The sequence below is a fragment of the Anneissia japonica genome, unplaced genomic scaffold (genome assembly GCF_011630105.1).
Source record: "Anneissia japonica isolate Jap-2015-1 unplaced genomic scaffold, ASM1163010v1 scaffold352_len1594369_cov220, whole genome shotgun sequence".
Lineage (NCBI taxonomy): Eukaryota > Metazoa > Echinodermata > Crinoidea > Comatulida > Comatulidae > Anneissia > Anneissia japonica.
Window position 1 is genome coordinate 1,558,455 of NW_022751928.1, and position 20,738 is coordinate 1,579,192.

General features: G+C 33.9%; 1 protein-coding gene across 4 annotated transcripts; it reads left to right on the plus strand.

Moving 5' to 3' along the window:
* Positions 1 to 5,012: 5,012 nt before the first annotated feature.
* Positions 5,013 to 17,977, plus strand: LOC117121975 (protein ABHD15-like). 4 transcript variants are annotated; one of them, XM_033267420.1, is made up of 2 exons: positions 5,013 to 5,118; positions 14,948 to 17,977. In XM_033267420.1, the coding sequence occupies exon 2, from the start codon at positions 15,366 to 15,368 to the stop codon at positions 16,455 to 16,457; it is 1,092 nt and encodes a 363-aa protein (XP_033123311.1). In that variant the 5' UTR covers positions 5,013 to 5,118; positions 14,948 to 15,365; the 3' UTR covers positions 16,458 to 17,977. The 4 variants fall into 4 exon arrangements, with proteins under 4 accessions (XP_033123311.1, XP_033123310.1, XP_033123307.1 ...); XM_033267419.1 differs by lacking the exon at positions 5,013 to 5,118 and adding an exon at positions 5,366 to 5,386; XM_033267416.1 differs by lacking the exon at positions 5,013 to 5,118 and adding an exon at positions 11,821 to 11,939.
* The last annotated feature ends 2,761 nt before the right edge of the window (positions 17,978 to 20,738 follow it).

Sequence of the window (20,738 nt, forward strand, 5' to 3'; positions counted from 1 at the left end):
GTGTGGCTGCAGCAAATGAAAATGATCTGTGTCCGAAGGTCTTAGTGTTGGTGCGAGGGACAGAAGTTAAATTGAGATCAGATGAACGTAGGGAACGGCCTGGCACATATTTGGGAAGAAGTTGATTAATGTATGCGGGTTGATTGAGAGTCAGTGGCTTATAAGTCAGTAAAAGGATTTTATATTGAATTCTGGCATCAATTTGTAACCAATGAAGTTCAAATGGCTATATGACTGCTATTATAAGCTATTACAGGCTGTAGCTAAAATGACTAGCAGGCCTACTACGATGCTTATTTAATGCTAAGACCAATCATGTGTTTTAATGGCCCGTTCTACATCGAGATAAGGCTATACCGCTACCTAGGTACCACATATATAAGGCGGCCGCCAGATAATTAAGTGGCGGCCACCAGATAATTATGTGGCGGCCGCCAGATGATTAAGTGGCGGCCGCCAGATAATTAAGTGGCGGCCGCCAGATAATAAGTGGCGGCCGCCAGATAAGGTGCACTGATATTGAAAATAAAACATGATTGAGATAATACAAACAATATCTTTCTATATAATTTTACAAAAATGAAAAAAAAAAATTAAATATATCTTACGAAGCTTCAATTATGAGGTCAGACCTTGCCATACCGTAGCTGTTAAAAATCAAGCAGATATCAACGTAAAGTGACAATACAATAATAATCAAGGATTCTAGAAGTTGTAATTAATAAAAGCTGGCGGCCGCCAGTTAACGGATCTGAAATTTTAATTCACTGGTGGCACTAACGGGCTTCCGTAGTTCAGACTACCACCGACAAACATCATACGGAGTCTAGCCTCTCACAGGGAGCCGAATTGGAGCAGTGACGTGTCTAGGGGAGGGCGCGGGGGCGCACTTCCCCCCAAAATTACTCTCCCTCCAAGCGCCCCTTAACTGATCATGGGAGGCCCCACTTCACCTTCGCGCCCCCCCCCCATTTCAAGACTTCTAGATACGCCACTGAATTAGAGCCTTCGTACTACTCAGTGAGTGCCCAGCTTAAACCGTCATTAACATTAACAGTATCAGTGACCGTAACAATAATAATATCAGTACTGTGGTAGTAGTAGTAGTAATAATAATAATAATAGTAATAATAATAATAATAATTATTATTATTATTATATAATAATAATAGTAATAATAATAATAATAATAATAATAATAATTATTATTATAATTATAATATTTGAACATACACTTTTAAATCGGTGGCACTCAATGCAAAAATTGGTGCGTTCACAAGAAAACAATATACAGAGGAATTAAACTTAAAACTACCCAAGAAGACATACAATAGCAAAGTTATTACAACAAGGTTACAGTTAGGTTTAAATCGAATTTAACAATCGTCGCCGGCCCAAAACCTAATCAAAATTAGGAAATTTAGGTAGTTGTGACAATGAAAACATAAACTGAAAATCCAACAACCTTAGCATGGTGTCGGTTTCTATAATGTGAATGGTTAAAATTCTGCGCTTTATCCTCAGTAGTACTAAGCCTATAGGGGTTCAAGTTCGAGTCATGGTACTGTCAATTTGTATTTTCGCGCCGCACTTTTAGGCTTCTACGAACAAGAGGAAAACTGTAAGTAAGCGGTAAGGAATGAGAATACTGAACTAAGTAATGCGCATGCGCAGTTACCAAAGGCCGTCTCCGAAATACCTATGAAAACACAGTGAGCATGCACTTAGAAAAGCTGGACAGACAGTGAACATGCGTACTGAGTAAATGACGTCAGATTGTGCAGTACCAAAACACGTCTCATGAAATAATTGAGCACGAGGAACTGAATCTGAATCGAAATCAATACTGACAGAGGACCCCACTAGGGATAGGCCTATGCGTCAGTGTGCGTCATCGAATGCAAGTATTATAGGTGTTAATCATTATAAAAGATTTGTATCTGACTGGTAAATGATTTTGAAATTGCCAAAAGGGTATATAATTTGGATTGGTTCTTCAAGAGGGGACTCCAACAACTGATGTCGAGGCAGCGTCGCTTTCACTAGTGTGTATACGCAGAAACACACTGGCAAATTCGATGTAACAGCAGCTTCTGCTTTGGCCTAGTGCCTCAGGTCTACTGCCGTTAGACTGCAACAGAAAACGAAGCTGCCCCGAGTCAGGAAGTGGTAACTCCTCAAAAAAAAAAAAAAAAATAAATAAATAAATAAAAAAAAAAATAAATAAATAAAAAAAAAAAATAAAAAAATTTCTTATGCAACAATTGAGCATGCGCAATTCAAGCTAAAACGATCCGCCTATGAAAATGGAAAGTAATGAGAATTCCGGTCGAAAAGTCTCTATTTTGGCTATCAAAGGCCTAGTCGTACAGTTTAAAAATACAAACCAGTCATAAGCTAAAACTGTTGCGGGGTGTTTTTTATAGGAAATATTTCTTGTTACCCTGACACTGTCCCGCACAGTTTTTTGAAAATCCTGGCTATGGCATTTACCCTCATCCATCATCGTCATCCTCATCACCATCCTCACCAATCGTCGTCACCATCACCTTCATCCTACTAATCATCCTCATCCATCATCATTTTTATCCTCATCAACCTCATCCTTATCCTCCTTATCTTCGTCACTCATCATCATCATCATTGTCATTATTTTCCTCATTACAATCATCATATATCATCATCATCCATCATCGTCCTTGTAATCATCATCTTCAACCACATCATCATCCTCCTTATTAATCATCATTATCACCATTATCCTCATTCACGTCATCATTCTTATCCTCATCATCAATCATCATCCTCATCATGAGGATGATAATGAGGAGGAGGGTGACAAGAATGAAGATAAGGATGCGGGGCAGAGGGGGTGTTTCTCATCATTCATCATTATTAACCTCATCAACATAATTCTCATCAATCATCCTCATCATCATTCTTATCTTCATCATTATTACCACCATCCTCATTATTATCATCATCCTCATCACGAAACTTGTACAATGATGTCAACCTTGTTATTCCACTCAAAGTTAGAAGGGACAACCTGTGCAAGGGATACTTCACCAAGGTTAAACATCCGGGGCATGTACATAATTTGCTACTGTACCTGATAAAACAAACATAAACTATAACCTTCGAGCTCCTAGAGAGTTAAGTTGCCCAAAGTCGGTCTCGTGACTTTATTTTAAACCATGGAGTATTTGCCAAATGGTGAAATCTCCATCGGCAAGTTTCTTCCCCGTCATTCCCTCACCCCATTCCCCTTCCCACAAAATAAATAACAAGAAAATGAAATATTCCATAGGCTCTTTTCAGTTTTCATAATTCAGTTTTTTTTTTGTACAGTACTCTGTATAATCATTTATTTGTTTGTCTCCTTTCCATTCAAGCCCGTAGCCAGGGGGATTTGTTGGGTTCGAACGAAGCCCCCTTTTCATGAAGTGCCCTTTCAACAAAGGCTGGCTAGCCTACACGTTAGGCCTACCTTAGAGCCTATCATCATTAAAAGTCCTATTTTAATACCCGATGGTTGGCCTACCTAGTAACATAAAAAATTCAGGCCCCAAAGCCTTGACTCAGAAATACCGGGATGGTGTCCGGCGGGGGATAGTTTCACTTGTGTATTTATATATATATGATTATAATACAACCAACCATACAAATTTGTCTCGGTTCTTTTTGTTATTGATTGTCTTAAGTGAGTATAGTATGATACAACTTACAAAGTGCTATATAAATAAAAAATAAAGAAAAAAGCATACTGGATTCTTTGGAGTTTGTATCATGTTATTGTTGTTAAATTACCAATACTGTAGTACTAAAGTAGCAGTTTTCTTTTTGTTTTTTATCTTTTCCCAACTCAAAAAATTACCTCTTTAATATATACATTTTTTAATGTATGACCTCTCAAATCAATTAAATAACACCTGTAAATTCTTAGAATGCTGGACCCCCACCCGGGTTTTGGCCCTGGACCCCCACCGGAGTTTTGGCCCTGGACCCCCGGGGGCCCATGGCGGCCCCCCTGGCCCCAGCCAATGGTACTCGCAAGTGCCCTTTCAGTATCAAAGGAACCCCCCCACCAAAATTCTGGCTTCGGGCTTGCCATTGTATTGTTCTCTCTTTATTCTATTTTAATGTTGTGTGTTTATGGGAGTTTTTAAACATTTCTTAATATTATCACTTTAAATTATTATTGTTATTATTATTATTATTATTATTATTATTATTATTATTATTATTATTATTATTATTATTATTATTATTGTTTTTATTGTTTTCTTAGATCAATATAATAAGGACATACTAAAGTAAAATGATATTCGTCTTTGATTTTATTGTTTCTACATAATTTAATATGTTCTTAACCAATCCACTTTTTAAAAATTAATAAGCCTAATAGGCCTATTAATGTTTAAAACAGAGTATAATAATTTAAACGAGGGCATAACCTAATATTTCAAAGGATTTTCATTTTTGCAATATCTGATATTCTGTTTTTGCAATATCTGATATTCATAGTTTACATTTCCATAATGACAGCAACATTAGGTGTGGATTTTTATAAACACCAAGTATATATTTAAAGCATTGTATCTGCATGTTTTACATTATCGAGTCATTAGTCATACCCCATATCTCACCACTATATGTTATTCGTAATATCTTCACAAAAAAAAATAAATGTGATTCCAAACATTTACTTATCGCCAACATATTAACTTTACACCTATATTACTATCTTATTTTAAACTTATCGTTGTATTAGGTTTATTGACAGTCATAATGTGAAAATGAAATGTGTTTACGTGATTAGTCCATGTTTGTAAGTCCAACACTGTTTGGACCAGCCTCGTTAGATAATGTCCATTAAAAAACAAAAATAATAAAAGATGCGATTTTTTTAGAAATAGCACGCACTAACAAGCGCTAGCTGTGCCGTTGTATGTTATAATTACCTGTTTAATTCTGAAGAGTATCATAATAACACTTGCGTTAAAAGCGCACGCGGCTTTTTCAATAACTGATGGATGTCAGCAAATTTAGATAACATTTTTGTTGCACGACTCGATTTGTGATTCTGACTGTAAACTTAACAGATGTACTTATGGCGTGAGTATTTGTCGTGTTTCAGGGTATTTAATTAAACACGTGGCTAAATAGTAATGGATGAATCTGCTTTGTTGTTTTATAGATTTTTTAAAAATCGAAAACACGAAAATGATCGTATAATATGGAAACAATTATGGGATGATCAATATATCTGCTTTCAGCAGTGACATGGCACAGTGTTGGCGTATTTTTGATCTGATGTCGCTTGAACAGCACGCCCTGTTTTTTTTGTGGTCAGTTGCTAGTGATTTAACTCCCAGATTGCATGGTTGGTTCAATTGGTCTACTATGCATGTTTGTAATTTTGTGCATACTTTTTGCATGTTATATTTATTTTAGGTAATTATATCGACGCACCTGAATTTATCGTTTTCAGTGAATCTGATTAAGTAACAATTAAGTGTTAGACCTCTTATTTTACTTTATAATTTGCTTTTGATTGATAGTAATAATAGGCAGGAGAGGAGGCACTTGACCTCTATCTCTAAGCACCCGGTCGCCTGTCACAGGGCAAATGTGTAACCTGCTTTTTTTGCTTGAGTCACCGAGGGAGTGGTCCGGGAATGCGTTAGAGTGGAAGAGGATGGTGACCCCTTAGAGAATTGCATTCTGCCTTAACCAGACTCACGACTATGCAACATTTTAATTGTTTGTTTTACTGTGAAGCTTTTTTTTGCATTATGCGCTATATAAGTAGAAATTATTATTATTATTATTATTATTATTATTATTATTATTATTATTATTATTATTATTATTATTATTATTATTATTATTATTATTATTATTATTATTATTATTATTATTATTATTATTAAGAGCTATATTTCATTGCTTCCTTAAATTACTTAGGTAAGAATCACTGAAAGTAAGGTAGGAATGATATGCTAATTGATAATAACATTATTATCGTAGGAGTGAAGTTTTGCCCTACCTGACGTATTTTCGTACCGAATACTCAGTACGTTCCAAATACTTGCGAAAAAAAATCGCAAGTTATAACTAGCCTGGCGCCATAACCAATAGACTACCAAGCTTGCGCTTAGTAACTACTGTTGAATCCGATCTCCAAGTAGCAGCGGGTACTGCAAATGCCATTTCAATGTGAGTTTGCATCAGAGGATAATATCATAGGAGTGATTTTTTTCGCAAGCATTTGCAGTACCCGCTGGCCACTGCTACCGTCATTGATACGACCTAAATATACAATTTAAATAATTGAGTTAAAATAAACAACGTACGCACTGTTGACGTTGTTTATTATAAACTCAATTATTTAAATTGTAAATTTAGGTCGTATCAATCTGTTTTATAGGGGCCTACATAGTTGGTCACTAACTTCATGGGTCATTGAGGTGGATATTCAGTCTGCCAGCTGACAAATAATCCAATTCACTTCAAATCACAATCGAAAATGATTTCAGGTGTCTGCTGCACAATGTCAATTTTCACAGTCACAAAACAAACAGATTTATTCATAATTCATAATTCATAATTTTATTTTCCTCACACGAGATGGTAGCTAACAAAGGGAAATCTTCCCTGTACATGTGTCAGCTACCATAGCATACACGGTTAAACAAGATGCAAAACATTGTTGAAAAGCATAATTAATAACAATAACAACAATAACATCATAAAAATAGTATATAAATATTTGTAAGTCCAGTAATAATAATAATAATAATAATAATAATAATAATAATAATAATAATATTCATAATTATAATAATCGTAATATAGTGATCATAATAAAAATAAAAAGAGTAAGATTTTTTCGGAATGTGGAGATAGATGGCGATTGTCTGCAGGTTAAACTGAGCTTGTTCCATAGCATGTGGGTATTTATGTTTTATTAACATTGCGCTGTAATTTTATGTAGTCATTTAAGTTTTAATAGTATGTTGACACATACAGCGAAAAATCCGAAACACCATGTGGTTGAAAGTTGAACGTTACACATCTAAGCTATGTGTATGTCCAATATGTAGGGATTTATTTACTTGAACTTGATTTATTATTATTTTTAAAGAAAGAACTAAACTAAACATATTATGCATTCATCATCTTTATTTACATGTTTTTATACTAATCCGACGCTATAACATATGCCTAGAGTAACACTACTTTTAATTTACAATTTAAGTGTTACTACTTTTAATTTATAATATAGTAATTAATAATAAGATCACATGGCCACTGATATAAACATTGACATGATGTCCTTGTATTCATATTATTTTATTTATTTTGTATAAAATAAGTATGTGTGCAAATATATATATATATCGATGGTATTTCAACATGCAGGTCACACACAAAACACAACACCTCTGTATACCTACAATCACATATACACATGTATATAATGCGCATGCATACTCGAAGAAAAAACACCGATAATGTTAATACATTTTAGACTTTTATTTAAATTAAAAACTAGCATGCCTTCATCTTAGGTACAAAATGTCATGCTTAACTGGTTCGGGTGATGAGTATGGCTATCAGATTCGATATACGTATAATGTAAAGTAAAAAAAAAATAAAATAAAAAAAAAAAAATAAAAAATAAAAAACATGTATAATGAGGTATAAAACAGGATTGTTGAAAATACCTTTATAGTAGACAGATGTGGCCAAACAATAAATTATATCAAATATACAAGACTAGTTATTATTGTCACCATCATTTGAACGTTGACTTTTAGTAGGTCATCGCTATCGAATGTAATGTATGAGGCTTGTTAAGTTCAACATAATAAAACGTATTGTAATTATTATGCCATCGACGGGTTAACTTCGGTTGTAACATAGCTTTAGGGTTGTATATGAGCGTACAAAAACGTAAAGCGAATATTGTGGATTTACTCATCTGTACGCCATTTGATGAATTCATCGTCTTTGATACGATACCCTGGTTGGGATTGCACGTAGGCCTATATACGTAATATCTATTTAATTTTCTTTCCCCATTTCCTTAAATCATTATGTATAAGCAATTAAAATGCAAAGGTAAAACCAGGGTACAAAGGCTCTGCATGCACCTGGAATGCTAAAAATAACAAAGTCGTGTTAAAAGACGCGTAATCCAGCACTTAAGTTCAGCTACCGTAGTTTTGCACAGCAGCGTCATTGTATTAGCACCATAGTTTTGTACTGGACCGGTACTCTGCCGTAGATTACGGTATTCAGGGGCGCCGCCAGGGGTCCACACTTGAACGTTGGGATTAGTGTTGGCATGCAAGGGGGAGGGGCTAGGGTGTTATAGCCCTCTGTAGGGGAAACCTGGCCCCCCGCGCGGACGGGGAATATTGAATTTTTGGAGAAAATTTTTTGATTAAAAACAATATAATTTGGATTTAATAAAGGATAGGCCTAATTTGATAAAAAAAAAACCACATGCAAATTAAATCTGTCAAACACCAAAATACTCGCAAATTAGATGCCCTGTTAGGAGTATTAATCCCTGTCAAGGTCACTAACCCACTGTCGGGCGTACCAGTCCCCTGTCAGGGAAGCCAACCCCCCACCCACGTCGGTGGGTACGAATCCCACTGTCGGGGGTACTAACCCCCTGTCTAAGGTACCAGCCCCCTGTCGGGGAAGAACTCACACCACCACTGCAACCCATAGCACTGCTCGTACTAAACAGTTTTTAATCCCTAAAATTTGACATGCTTGAATTGTACTTTTCGGCGCTGAAGATTTGATTTTTCCCGACGACCTTGCTGGAAATTCCCCGACAGGGTCCAAGCGGGGCTCCCCGACGGGGTCTACTTTTCCCCCTCTTCTCCCTGCTAGTGCCGCCTCTGGTACGTTTGTTTTCACTGCACCGTGCACTGCATTTAGAATATGCCAGAATATGGTTGCATATGAATCACCTATAAATATGTGCTTCGGGAGACAATGACTACTGACTTCACAGTAGCGCTAGACAAGAAACCTTGTCATAATTGGCACAGGCAGTAATAATGGTGACGACGTAAGTAATGGAGATGATGATGTTGATGTGAATGATGATGATGATGGAGATAATATTGAAAAACAGTTGCATGTTGTGATTGTAATGACAAATTATGCATCCGCATTTATTATTAAGATTGTCCACTGTAGCCATGCGGAGGTAAACGTAGTGAATCGGTAAAGTATCATGCATGGATTGTCTAATTCAACAATCCAATCTACATACTATTAGAAACTTCAATTCTTGTATAAATTTAATTTCGTAATTTGTGAAAACGACAAGAGAAGGGCATGTGCTAATATACTATCAGTTTAGACATCGATCTGGTTTGTTTTTTGAATGCTTGTTCGTATTGATAGCTTGTCGACTGAATATAATTTATAGGAGTAATAGTACAATAACAATTTTGGATGTAATTTTTTTTTTATTAATGAGCATTTTGCAGTAACTTTGGTTGTTGATCTTTAACTTTTATTTTTTCTCTCTTGATGTACATTTTTGATGTTGACCACCTTAAGTGCAATTTAAATTTTATATTTTTGATTTTGACCTTATTTTAGTCCTATTTGAATCATGTTAATTTTTTAATGTACATTTTTTATGCTTCCCCCCCCCCCGAATATTGGTGTTTGTCTTGTTTTTTGAATGTTTTTATTTTTTCTTTTTCGATTGCAATAAAGTTAAATTGAATTTGAATTTTGAATTTACAGTAAGTTTACTTTTGAGTTATTCTTTACAAATATATATCGGTTAATCATAAAAATAAACATAATTGACATAGCTAAACATACATTACTCTTACGGTAGGCCTATCAGCCATAGCACGTTATTTCTGATCTGCTTTTCAAACCTCCCAAATCGAAAAAAGTGTAGAATATGTTCGGAATATAAAATTCGTTATATTCTGTATTGAAAAGTTAATCATATCTACATTTTAACCATTGTAATCTATTAGAAACCCCTAAAACGCCTTCCAATACCAAAGCTGCTATCCAACTAGCCCTCCCCTCAAAATGGCTATCCTCCCCCACCCCTAAAAAAAAATGGCAATTCTTGGTACAGTTCTACATCGTTGGTTGTATAAAAGGTACCATACTATACATCGTGTATACCGTAGTGTTTCTTGCTTATAATTCAAAGTTATTTGTTATTTCTGAGTGTTAAAGGGCTACAGCACATATTTTATGTAGCAGCGTTTCTTTATCCGTGGTCAGAGGACTTTTGGGTAATTGGTGTTACAAGCATGTAATGTTTGTGCTATTATAGAACTCGTACGATATTATAAGAGTACGTTAGAGCGATGCACCGCTAATCTCTTCAGGAATGAGCTCATTTTAAGTAGGATTGATAAGTACTGTAATTAGTTTCTCCATGACATGCAGCCATAACGTCCCTGCCGACTACTTCAACTACTGATGACATTTGGTACAACTATATCGTGCTTACCCTACCATCATCATTATTATTATTATTCTTATTCTTATTATTATTATTCTTATTCTTATTATTATTATTATTATTATTATTATTATTATTATTATTATTATTATTATTATTATTATTATTATTATTATTATTATTATTATTATTATTATTATTATTATTATTATTATTATCATCATCATTATTATTATTATTATTATTACTATTATTATTATTACTATTATTATTGTCCCCATCATCATCATCATCATCATCATCATCACCACCATCATCATCATCATCATTATCATCATCATCATCATTATTATTATTATTGTTATTATTATTATTATTATTATTATTATCGTATTATCACCATCATCATTATTATGATTAACATTATTATTATCATCATTATTTTTATTGGTATTGGTATTATTTATTATTAGTAATATTATTATATAGGTGTAATTTTGCCCTACCTTACGTGGATATTAATAATAATAATAATATATAATTAGTAATATTATTATCATCATTAATATAGTTATCATTCTTTTCATTATTATTATTATTGTTTGCATAGACAACAGTCAATCCCAGTTGATGCATTCTTTTTCACATTCACACCTCATTACCGTTATATATATATACAAGACATATACAAGACATAATTACGGTACCTCAATTTAACGCTGTATAATATTATTGTACTATGTAAAATTGAGGGTTCGATTATCATCAGTTTCTCAGTGAGGTGTTATTTCGATAAATGTTTTGGCCAATTCGTGCAATCGAATGTTCATTATCTTGAAATGTAATACATTTCAACCAAACTGCGACACATAATATATCTTCTCATTCCATTGCACTTAAACGTTTAGTTGATAAAATATCATAGACCTAGGGCTTCTGATACAAAGGGTAAGATATAATCTAATGATAACAAGTGCTATGATTAATTCATCAATATTTATAACAATTGAAATAGTGTCAATCAGAGGTTGAATTGGTGACTGAACTCTGTTTACTTTTCAGGGCTCGTGGTTGTGATGCGCGATACTTACATTTTATATTTAATATTCAACATGATACACCAACCAAACTAATTGGTGCGGGTAATTTTCCCTTCTTTTAGACCAATAATTACCTTAAACGTCAATTATATAAGCCTAATGTAAGTAAGGTATTAAGGCAACATAATTAATCGGACAACGAATGGAGTACAATATTATGTGTGCGTTTTAGTGACGGAAATATTGACCGTTGTGTCGTGTGTAAATCCACCCAGGCCTATAAGTAAACATATGTTGTTTGTTGTAGATTGCATTGAACAATAACAAAATGTACTGTGGATCTTCTCAACTCAGATATGAACGATGATAGAATAGCCGTTGTGCTATAAACATACACACTAACGTAGGTCTACAGTAAGGTAAGGGCATTTAATTAATGTCAGATTATTAGAGCTTGCATTTACACTATAAAAGTAAGCAGTTTCATTCTGAATTTAGACTATACTTCGGAAATAGATTTATCCTACTGATTAGTGGTAGAAGTAATGGTTAGTAGTCCTAGTGTGTGTAACTTTGAGATCTATCATTCAATGCATTTGGAGATATTGGCGGTTGCCCTGCAATCAGTGTCCGTTCCTGCGACGTTGAATAGCCATTTCACAGTCATTTTTAATCAGCACAAAATCCCGAGGCTCATCTTAGGTACGTACGTTTCGGATCTTCATTCAATTTGTTTGACAACCTGTGTTTTATGCAACAACTGTGACTGTCACCGCAGATTACTATTGTGAATGCTTCTTTACGGTTACTGTAGGGAAATCTATGCGACAATTCATTATTAAGGTTCCCTTGAAAACTCATAGGCCCATGTGAATAGCAACAGCTAAAATATGGCATAAAAATGGATAATACAATGGTTACTAATGGGCTTTACAGGCTTAAAAGGTTGATGAATAACTAGAAGGAATATCAAATGGTGCATTAACGAGAAGTCGGAATCCTGTGATGAACACGTTTATATGGTTTTAACCATATTGTCTTAGTACTGGTTAATACCAATTAATTATTAATACATGCCATGACAGGGGCGGATCCAGAATTTAACTGAGTGGGGTTTAAATTGTTTCGAAAAACCCCAAAATGAATGGGGAGTTAGGTGGTCCTCCCCCGGGAAAATTTTGATTCCAGATGGCCGGAAATGAGCTTTCCCGACTTCTGAGGAGTCTTTTAATGACCTTTAAGTTCTTCAAAATCCAAGGTTTTCCCCCTCTTGAAAATAAGTCAGGTAATTTTATCTCATTTTTAGGCCTATCATAGAGGGGGGAAAAAGTCAAAGATAGGCAATATATTATTATATTCCAACAACATAGAGTAGTTAGATATGTAGTCTTTCTTCCATGGATCGATTAACCGATAGGAAGAACTCACTTTCGTACATAAATTATTACGACAGCGAACCAAAAACAGTGTGTATGATATATTTAATTGAAAACTAGTTAGGCTAAGCCTAGTTTGTCTGATCTTCCAACCTATGCCTAGGTAAGTTAGCATGCTTTTTGTAAGCCAGGGCCCAGTTGTATTTTGTTATGTTTCTTCACAGAGGGGGGTTCGTCCGAACCCCTTGAACCCCCTCCCCCGATCCGCCACTGCATGACAAGATTGACGATATCGCCAACTGTAATTTTATAATGGCTAATGGCCGATACCAATTGATTTTGATGGCAATAGAAAGGCACTAATTTCATTTTGGTTTCCCTAAAGAAATCAGCTTCACGATATTTCACACCTCAGAAGAGCATGCTTTAATGGACAGTGAGGCACTAAGTTGATCATGAAAACGAAGTGCCTTACACATCTCATTAACAATCCACTAGGAAATATATACTGGCAAGAATGGAAAGTACGCATATTATTTTTCTAATCGATGGTTCCAAGTATAATACCAACGCTTAGGGCCATAATCGTTCGTTTATATGACATATCTCCATTAACTTGTTTTTGCTTGGTATTGTTAGAAAAGTTCCACATACAATTACCTCACAGAGTAATATGTTCATTATGGACTAATATTTCGTTATTGTTTGCGCAAATGAGAATGCGGAACTAAATCCCGGAATTCTGAACTCAATCCCTATTTCAATGAAAACTTTTGGTAATTGTTAGTATTTTAACGCACTAGTGGAACTAATTTGCTGTCATGGGCCTACGCCCATATAAGCTATACCACACAGATGGTTTATATAAGGGCCTCGGTTTCTGTTTGCATTTTCTTGACTCAAAATTAATAAAAACACGGACTTTCTTTGCACAAGAGAATAGGCCACATTTAATCAAGAAACCAATATCGATCGATCCTTCAATCAATTAATCAACATACGATTCGTTACTCTTATTTTATTTCCACATTTTATCATTATTTTCTTATTAAATAAAGCTCAAAGAAACTCAAAAAGCAAAAACAAGCAGTTTTAAATAAAAATCTTTTCAATGCACCCCAAAAAGACTTGGGCAAACCCACAGACAAAGTGATTAAAATACTATCAATGAACTTCTCAAAAACCATATTATATCCAATACTTGTTTTATACACCTTTCGAAAATGCAAGTGTCTTTCGTGTGAATGGTGGGTGATTTTCTGCCACAAAACGTCCGTGTTATCATGTTAACAATGCAGCACAAACAGCACCACATGATTTTTTTGACATTCAGTGTACTATAAATAACGTACTGTAACAACAGACACAAATATGCGTCAGGGGAAAATACATGTTGTGCTTAAGAGGTTGACATGCATACTTCATTTTTATAGTATTAGTTATTTACATTTGCTGTACGAGCAGTAGGTTTGGCCAAAACATCTTTATTCAAATAAACAACAACAACAACAATAATAATAATAATAATAATAATAGGCCTAGTAATAATAATAAATAATAATGATAAAATAGTAATACTGATAATAATAAAAATAATAATAATAATAATAATAATAATAATAATAATAATAATAATGATAATAATAATAATAATAATGATGATGATAATAATAATAATAATAATAATAATAATAATAATATTCTACGGGGGTGCGCACTCCCCCTCAAAAAGCTCACGCCTCCCCTTCCTAAAGGCCCCTTCCCCACTGAAAACATTCAAAGCAAAAAAAAAATAACGCAGTTAAAAAGCACATCATATCACCTTATTTGGCAACCTAGCTCTACCTTACTTAATCATCTGAAACCCACCCAATCTTCGCGTCCTTATCAGACTCTTAGATACGCCTGAGTAGTATAATACTAGTTGTGGTGGTGGTGGCGGTGGTGGTAGTAGTAGTGGTGGTGGCAGTAGTGGTTGTAGTAGTATTAGTATAATAATTATCGTAATTAATTTACCGTAAATTGATAACGGAATTGGTTTTATTTTTCAGAATATTTCGTAAGTCCGTCAAAAAATCTCGACATTTTGCTGCCACTCTTCCACAGGAATGAAATATATATTATCACTGCCCGCCTACTCTTTAATATCGACATCATTAGTTAAATACGAGAAAGCCATAAGACGACACTGATGGTTTGCGTCATGCGCACTGTATTGTTCATCACTACTTGATTTCATTCCATCTATCCGCATCGCTCAACATTATGCACACTGACCGATTCTTTGTAACACGTTTATTTGTAACGGTAACAGCTTGGTTAAAATGTGTGGACGCTTTGATATAGTGCCAAACAAGTTAAAATAGACGAGAATACAAAAGGATTATTCATGGTGTTTTAAACATTTTTGCTACCGTCTTGATTCAGATCGGCCTATGATCAAGTATTTTTGCCTCATTAATTGCAATAATGGTTGATATTATAACTTCGATGCCGGCTTTGTTCTACAAGGAATCATCTCTTATGAAATTTGTACTTCGTAAGTGTTCTATTTTGAAATCACCTTACAAACCAACGTTATGGTCTATCAACGGTCATATCCAGACAATATTAACTGTTTTATGGCCAATACAAAGAGATTTGAAATGTAAACGGCAGTACCTTCAAGTAGACGATGGTGGTTTAGTTGCGTTAGACTGGGTTTTGCCATCTTGCTGCAAAACATCAGAAAAAATTAATATGAAAAGTCCACTTGTTATTGTTATACCTGGGCTTCCATCAAACACATTTGTGGTCAATGATATCTGTGATATGGCTAGAAATTGTGGATACAGAGTCGTTATATTTCGCAAAAGAGGCCAAGATGGTCTCCCACTTACAACACCAAAATTACAGAGCATTGGAGATTGTACTGACTTACGAGAAACAGTCAGGTTTATACGTGAGCAATATCCAAAAGCCAAGTTGAATGCCGTTGCATACGGATATGGTACAGGATTGCTCATGTCGTACCTTGGTGAATTTGGTTCATCCGCCGACCTGTCGGCTGCAGTTAATATATCACCTAGTTACAATATGCAACAACAATTTGATGATGTTTTTAGAAACCCTTACAATTGGTTTATGTTGCAATATGCAAAATTGCAGTTAAGTTACCATGCGGGCGCTTTGCTCAAAACGTTGGATTGTGATAGTGCCTTCAGTTCATCATCTCTTTCTGAATTTGAACAGAATGTGTACGCAAAGATGTATGGCATACAAGATATGGAAGAATATTGGGACAAAAATAATCCTTTGAGGGAGGTTGATGAAATTGCTGTTCCATTATTATGTATCAACAGCCTTGATGATCCAATTTGCCATGCATCTAAGATACCTTATGACCTTTTTACGATGATTCCCAATGCAATTCTTGTCACAACTACGCACGGAGGCCATTGTGGATTTTTCCAGCATTTGAAACCCGATAGTTGGGCCAATCGACTGGCTATACAGTATTTAGATAGTGTTTTACAATTTGTACATTTAGAGGACGGATTTAAAAGGAATAGCAGATTATAGACTTTAATATCAATTAAAAGAGGAAGATTATATTACAATCCAGAGCTCCATCGACTCAGAGAAAGAATTGTATGAACAGAAGCATTGAAGTTTAAATTTCAAAAACGAGGAAAACAGGCTAATTTATTATATAATTATGTTGATTTTATTCGTTTTACATTAAGTCAAGATTTGTCATTTTCTTATAGCTTATGAGGATAAATCAAACAAAAGTCTGTTAATAATGATAATAAAGAAATTTCAATAAACAGTTTTAAGCGAAGATTAGTATGCCTGGGTTCCGGCTAGGTGTACAACGGTAGACGTTCCTGTGCGATTGAATGGCAGAGTCCAAGTGGAGGCCTGAAAGCGATGTCCCTGAAAGCTAAGGCTTCCAAGTATTTAGGTTTGTAATCTATGTATAGGCCCAATACGTCTAAAATAGATGTCACTTTGTGGTTACTCTTCAATTGCTTATCCTCTGATTTATCTTACCTTTTTTGAGGCGAAAAAAATAAATTAAATATTCTGAGCCTATGCGGGAATAAAAATGGGCAATATAAATAATTATTCGCCAAAATGATACACCTATTTTTTTTTTTCAAAATTTTAACCCAAATGTCTCTGACCTCTACAAGAGTTTAGGGCCATGTTTTGTGAAAAAATATTTTTGAATAGGGAATCCCAGCTAGTATTTTTCTACATAGGCCTACCTGACTTTCTCCTGAAACATACGCTCTTGAGATCGAGTGGTTGTAGCGTAGAGCAGTTTTCGTTTAGCAATTTGACATAGATTATTCAGAAACATCTAACATGTTGTGAATTCAATTACAAAAACATTCATTTTCTTTTTTAATTAATCGTAAGTGTAAAAATGAATGTAGATTAAAGTAGATATAGGAAGAAGGCTAGGCCCGAAACGATATAGAAAATCTTGCGAAAACCTACCTGGACGAAACATTACTAAGATGCACAGTGCACATTGTGAATAATGAAAGGGCTTTTATAATCTCCCCTTTTCTTGGTTTACCATGACTGAGAGTTTATTACTAACAAAATATTTGGGCATAGATAACATATCGAGATTTAATGTGTCAAAAAATTGATTAAATAAGTGGAGAATAAAATACTGAAAAAAAGAAGCTGAACTCGTGTAAAGGGAAGCAATACCAAAATAGAATACTTTTAGGTAAATGGTCAATTCTCTGCTATAAACGTCAATATGTAAATTTTTGTTGTATTCAAATTACTGAAAACTATTAATTACCGATAGACCTCATTCTCAGTAAGCTACTTGAATAACATCTGAATTAGGAACTAATATCCATTGCAGAACAGTAAGTCATTCGAAAGTAGGGCCTACTTTCACATTTAAACTTCTGTCCTAGTGGAGTTATATAATTTGTAGATAGTCATTTGTTCGTAGATGACAATTACCTTGATTAAGGTAGGCTAAATTTACATCACTTTTACGTTTGTATTAGTGTTTAGGCTTGTACTCAGGTTGGATTGTATTTAGTTATTAAATATTATAAATTACACTCACTGCGCTTGATGATGGCACTTGAGGGTTTTTTTTCTAAGGTTGATGAATATGATATAGATGCTTGGACTTTTTTTTCTCTTTCTTGGGAATTTCACCCACCATTATTTCTATCTCTTTTTGTTACATTTTGATTTTTTCTGTCATCAATGACATAAAATATAAAAATTAAAACTCAATTGCACTTAAAAAGGTTCAGTCCACAATGGCTGACTGTAATTTTTTGAACGCATCTTTTAAACTTGTATTAATTTCTAAAAAATACATTAATATATTCTTTTTCTTTTAGGTCCCAAAATGTAACTTATCGAATAGGCCTATGTTAATATACATCACATTCCAAAATTGTACTTACACATGCACATGTATATACTGTATACCGGTATATACACGCACATATATACACACCAATACCATATATGCCTACATATGCATATACATTTTTTTTATTTCAACAATTCCTAATTGTTTTTCTCTTATGTACAAAACAGAAGAGTACTGTATACGTATCCTACTGATGTAATATCATTGATAATATTAATGATGTTAATCCCATTTTCCATCTCTGATCAATAATTAATATAATAATCTTTATAATAATAAAAACAAAAGTCAAGAACTTTCTTTAAGTTATTTTCAAACGTAATATACATATATATATATATATATATATATATATATATTATACATATATATATATATGCATATACACATACATACACACACACCCATACACACATATTATATTCACACATACATATATGCATACACATATACGTATGTATTAATTATCTATATACATCACGTACATTTTTTTTCCTAATTTCATGAAAATTACACCAACTGCAAACCAAAGAGGTACCGCATTATGTTGACAATATCACTGGTAATGGCAATGATATTGAAATTTTACCATCAGATGCTTGGACTTTGTTTACTCTTCCATTGTCATTTTAATAAATCTCTTCATATCCAATGTATGTTTGGCTGAAATTCAATATATTAAAAATACATTGATATTATATTAGTTGTTCCAACATGCTCTTGCATGTTAGATCCTGTATCATAACTCAGTTGGTCATTTGATTTGTGGATTTCGGAACAAGTAACAATGGTTCCATCCGTGAATTTTTGTTCCATTTATTTTGTCCATTACAAGCTTCGACATCCCACATTGGCTATACGGAAGTGTAAGAAATTTAATTTGAAAGTGTCTTGGCCTATTCCGTTGCCAGCAAATGTTTAGTCTGTAATATTAAACTATGGTTATAATTCAACAAACAACATACAACACATACATATCAAACTTAAATAGGCTTTGCTTAGACTTTCGAAAGCAATGCTTCGAATTTAGAGATAAAATCTGTGCTAAATTTACATTTAAAATATTCAAATGAGTACACTTTCTTAAAGTTTAATCAAAAACATATTTATATGGACCTGAAGAAGTGTGTTTAGAAGTTGGGTATATAAGACTTTCGAACTCAATGCTTGGAATTTATATATACAGATACAGATCTTTTATTGTCATAAAAATACAAGGTACAATTATGAAATTTTCCTTCCTTATTGCAATATAAAATCTATGCTAAATTTACATTTAAAATATTTGTTCTTTCCGTAGTGGTTACTTAATTAACGGTACATTTTACAGTGTACCATACCATATTTTAAGGGCAATATAAATTTACTAAATCAGATCAGACACATTTTGTAAATCTTTTATGAAAGTGAATGCAATAATGTTGGTAAATAATATAAAGAAAACCCCTTAAAAACATTCTTATATTTTATATCTTATAGTCGCTTTTCTAATTTGCTTATTTACATACATGTGTATAAAGCCATATAAGCTTTGGCAAAATTTGTCATCATTCGCACTGATGATGAGAATCGTTTTCTCGAAACATGTTTGCTATACGATCGGGCTCAATGAGTCGGCAATCACGATTAAAGTATATTACTTGCTTTATAAAGTGCCTTGTGGTGTTTTTACTTATACGAAATTTTGGTGGCATTATATATGACCTATCTTATATTTTTGTTTTACGTTATTTAGATACGGTATATAATGGAATTTAAACCCCAAAAGTCCTGGTGAAAATTCACTTTAATTTGTTACCTTTCATTAGACCTGTAATTAATGAATTCTACTGGCAAAACTGCATATAATGCATAGCATCAGATTTTGTATGCTTCATTGGCTTTTGTTTTAATATGTTAGAATCATCGAGAAAATCTGTTCTTCTCTGTTAGAATTGAGTTAGTTCATGGTTAGTATAGCATATATTTTGTGGTGCGCCCTCTCTGGTTTCTGCCATCTACGTAAAAACCAGGTTTTTTTTTTAGAAAACGTGAAAACATAATTACCTTAAACTCTGAAAAAAAAAACCACTTCCAAAATAATATTTCATTGAATTACATGAAACTATATCAGCTGTTGAAAAATATAATAGAATAGAAAAAACTGTGATTAGCATTCGTTTCCTATCTAAAGCCAGGTTCCCATAAAATCGCTACACGCATATAGCCGACTCCTTTGGCGAGCTTATTGGTCAGTTGAAGATTATCGGAGTTCACGATTGCGTCGGGGTGCAGTGCAAGAATTTCAGTGATAACGCTGTAGCGACTGAGTAGGCAATTTATGTCGTCCCACTGCCAACGGCGGTGGATCGGGGGAGAGGGATAGGGGCCCTGTCTCTTATACACATCTAGATGTGTATAAGAGACAGATGTTGACAATATCACTGGTAATGGCA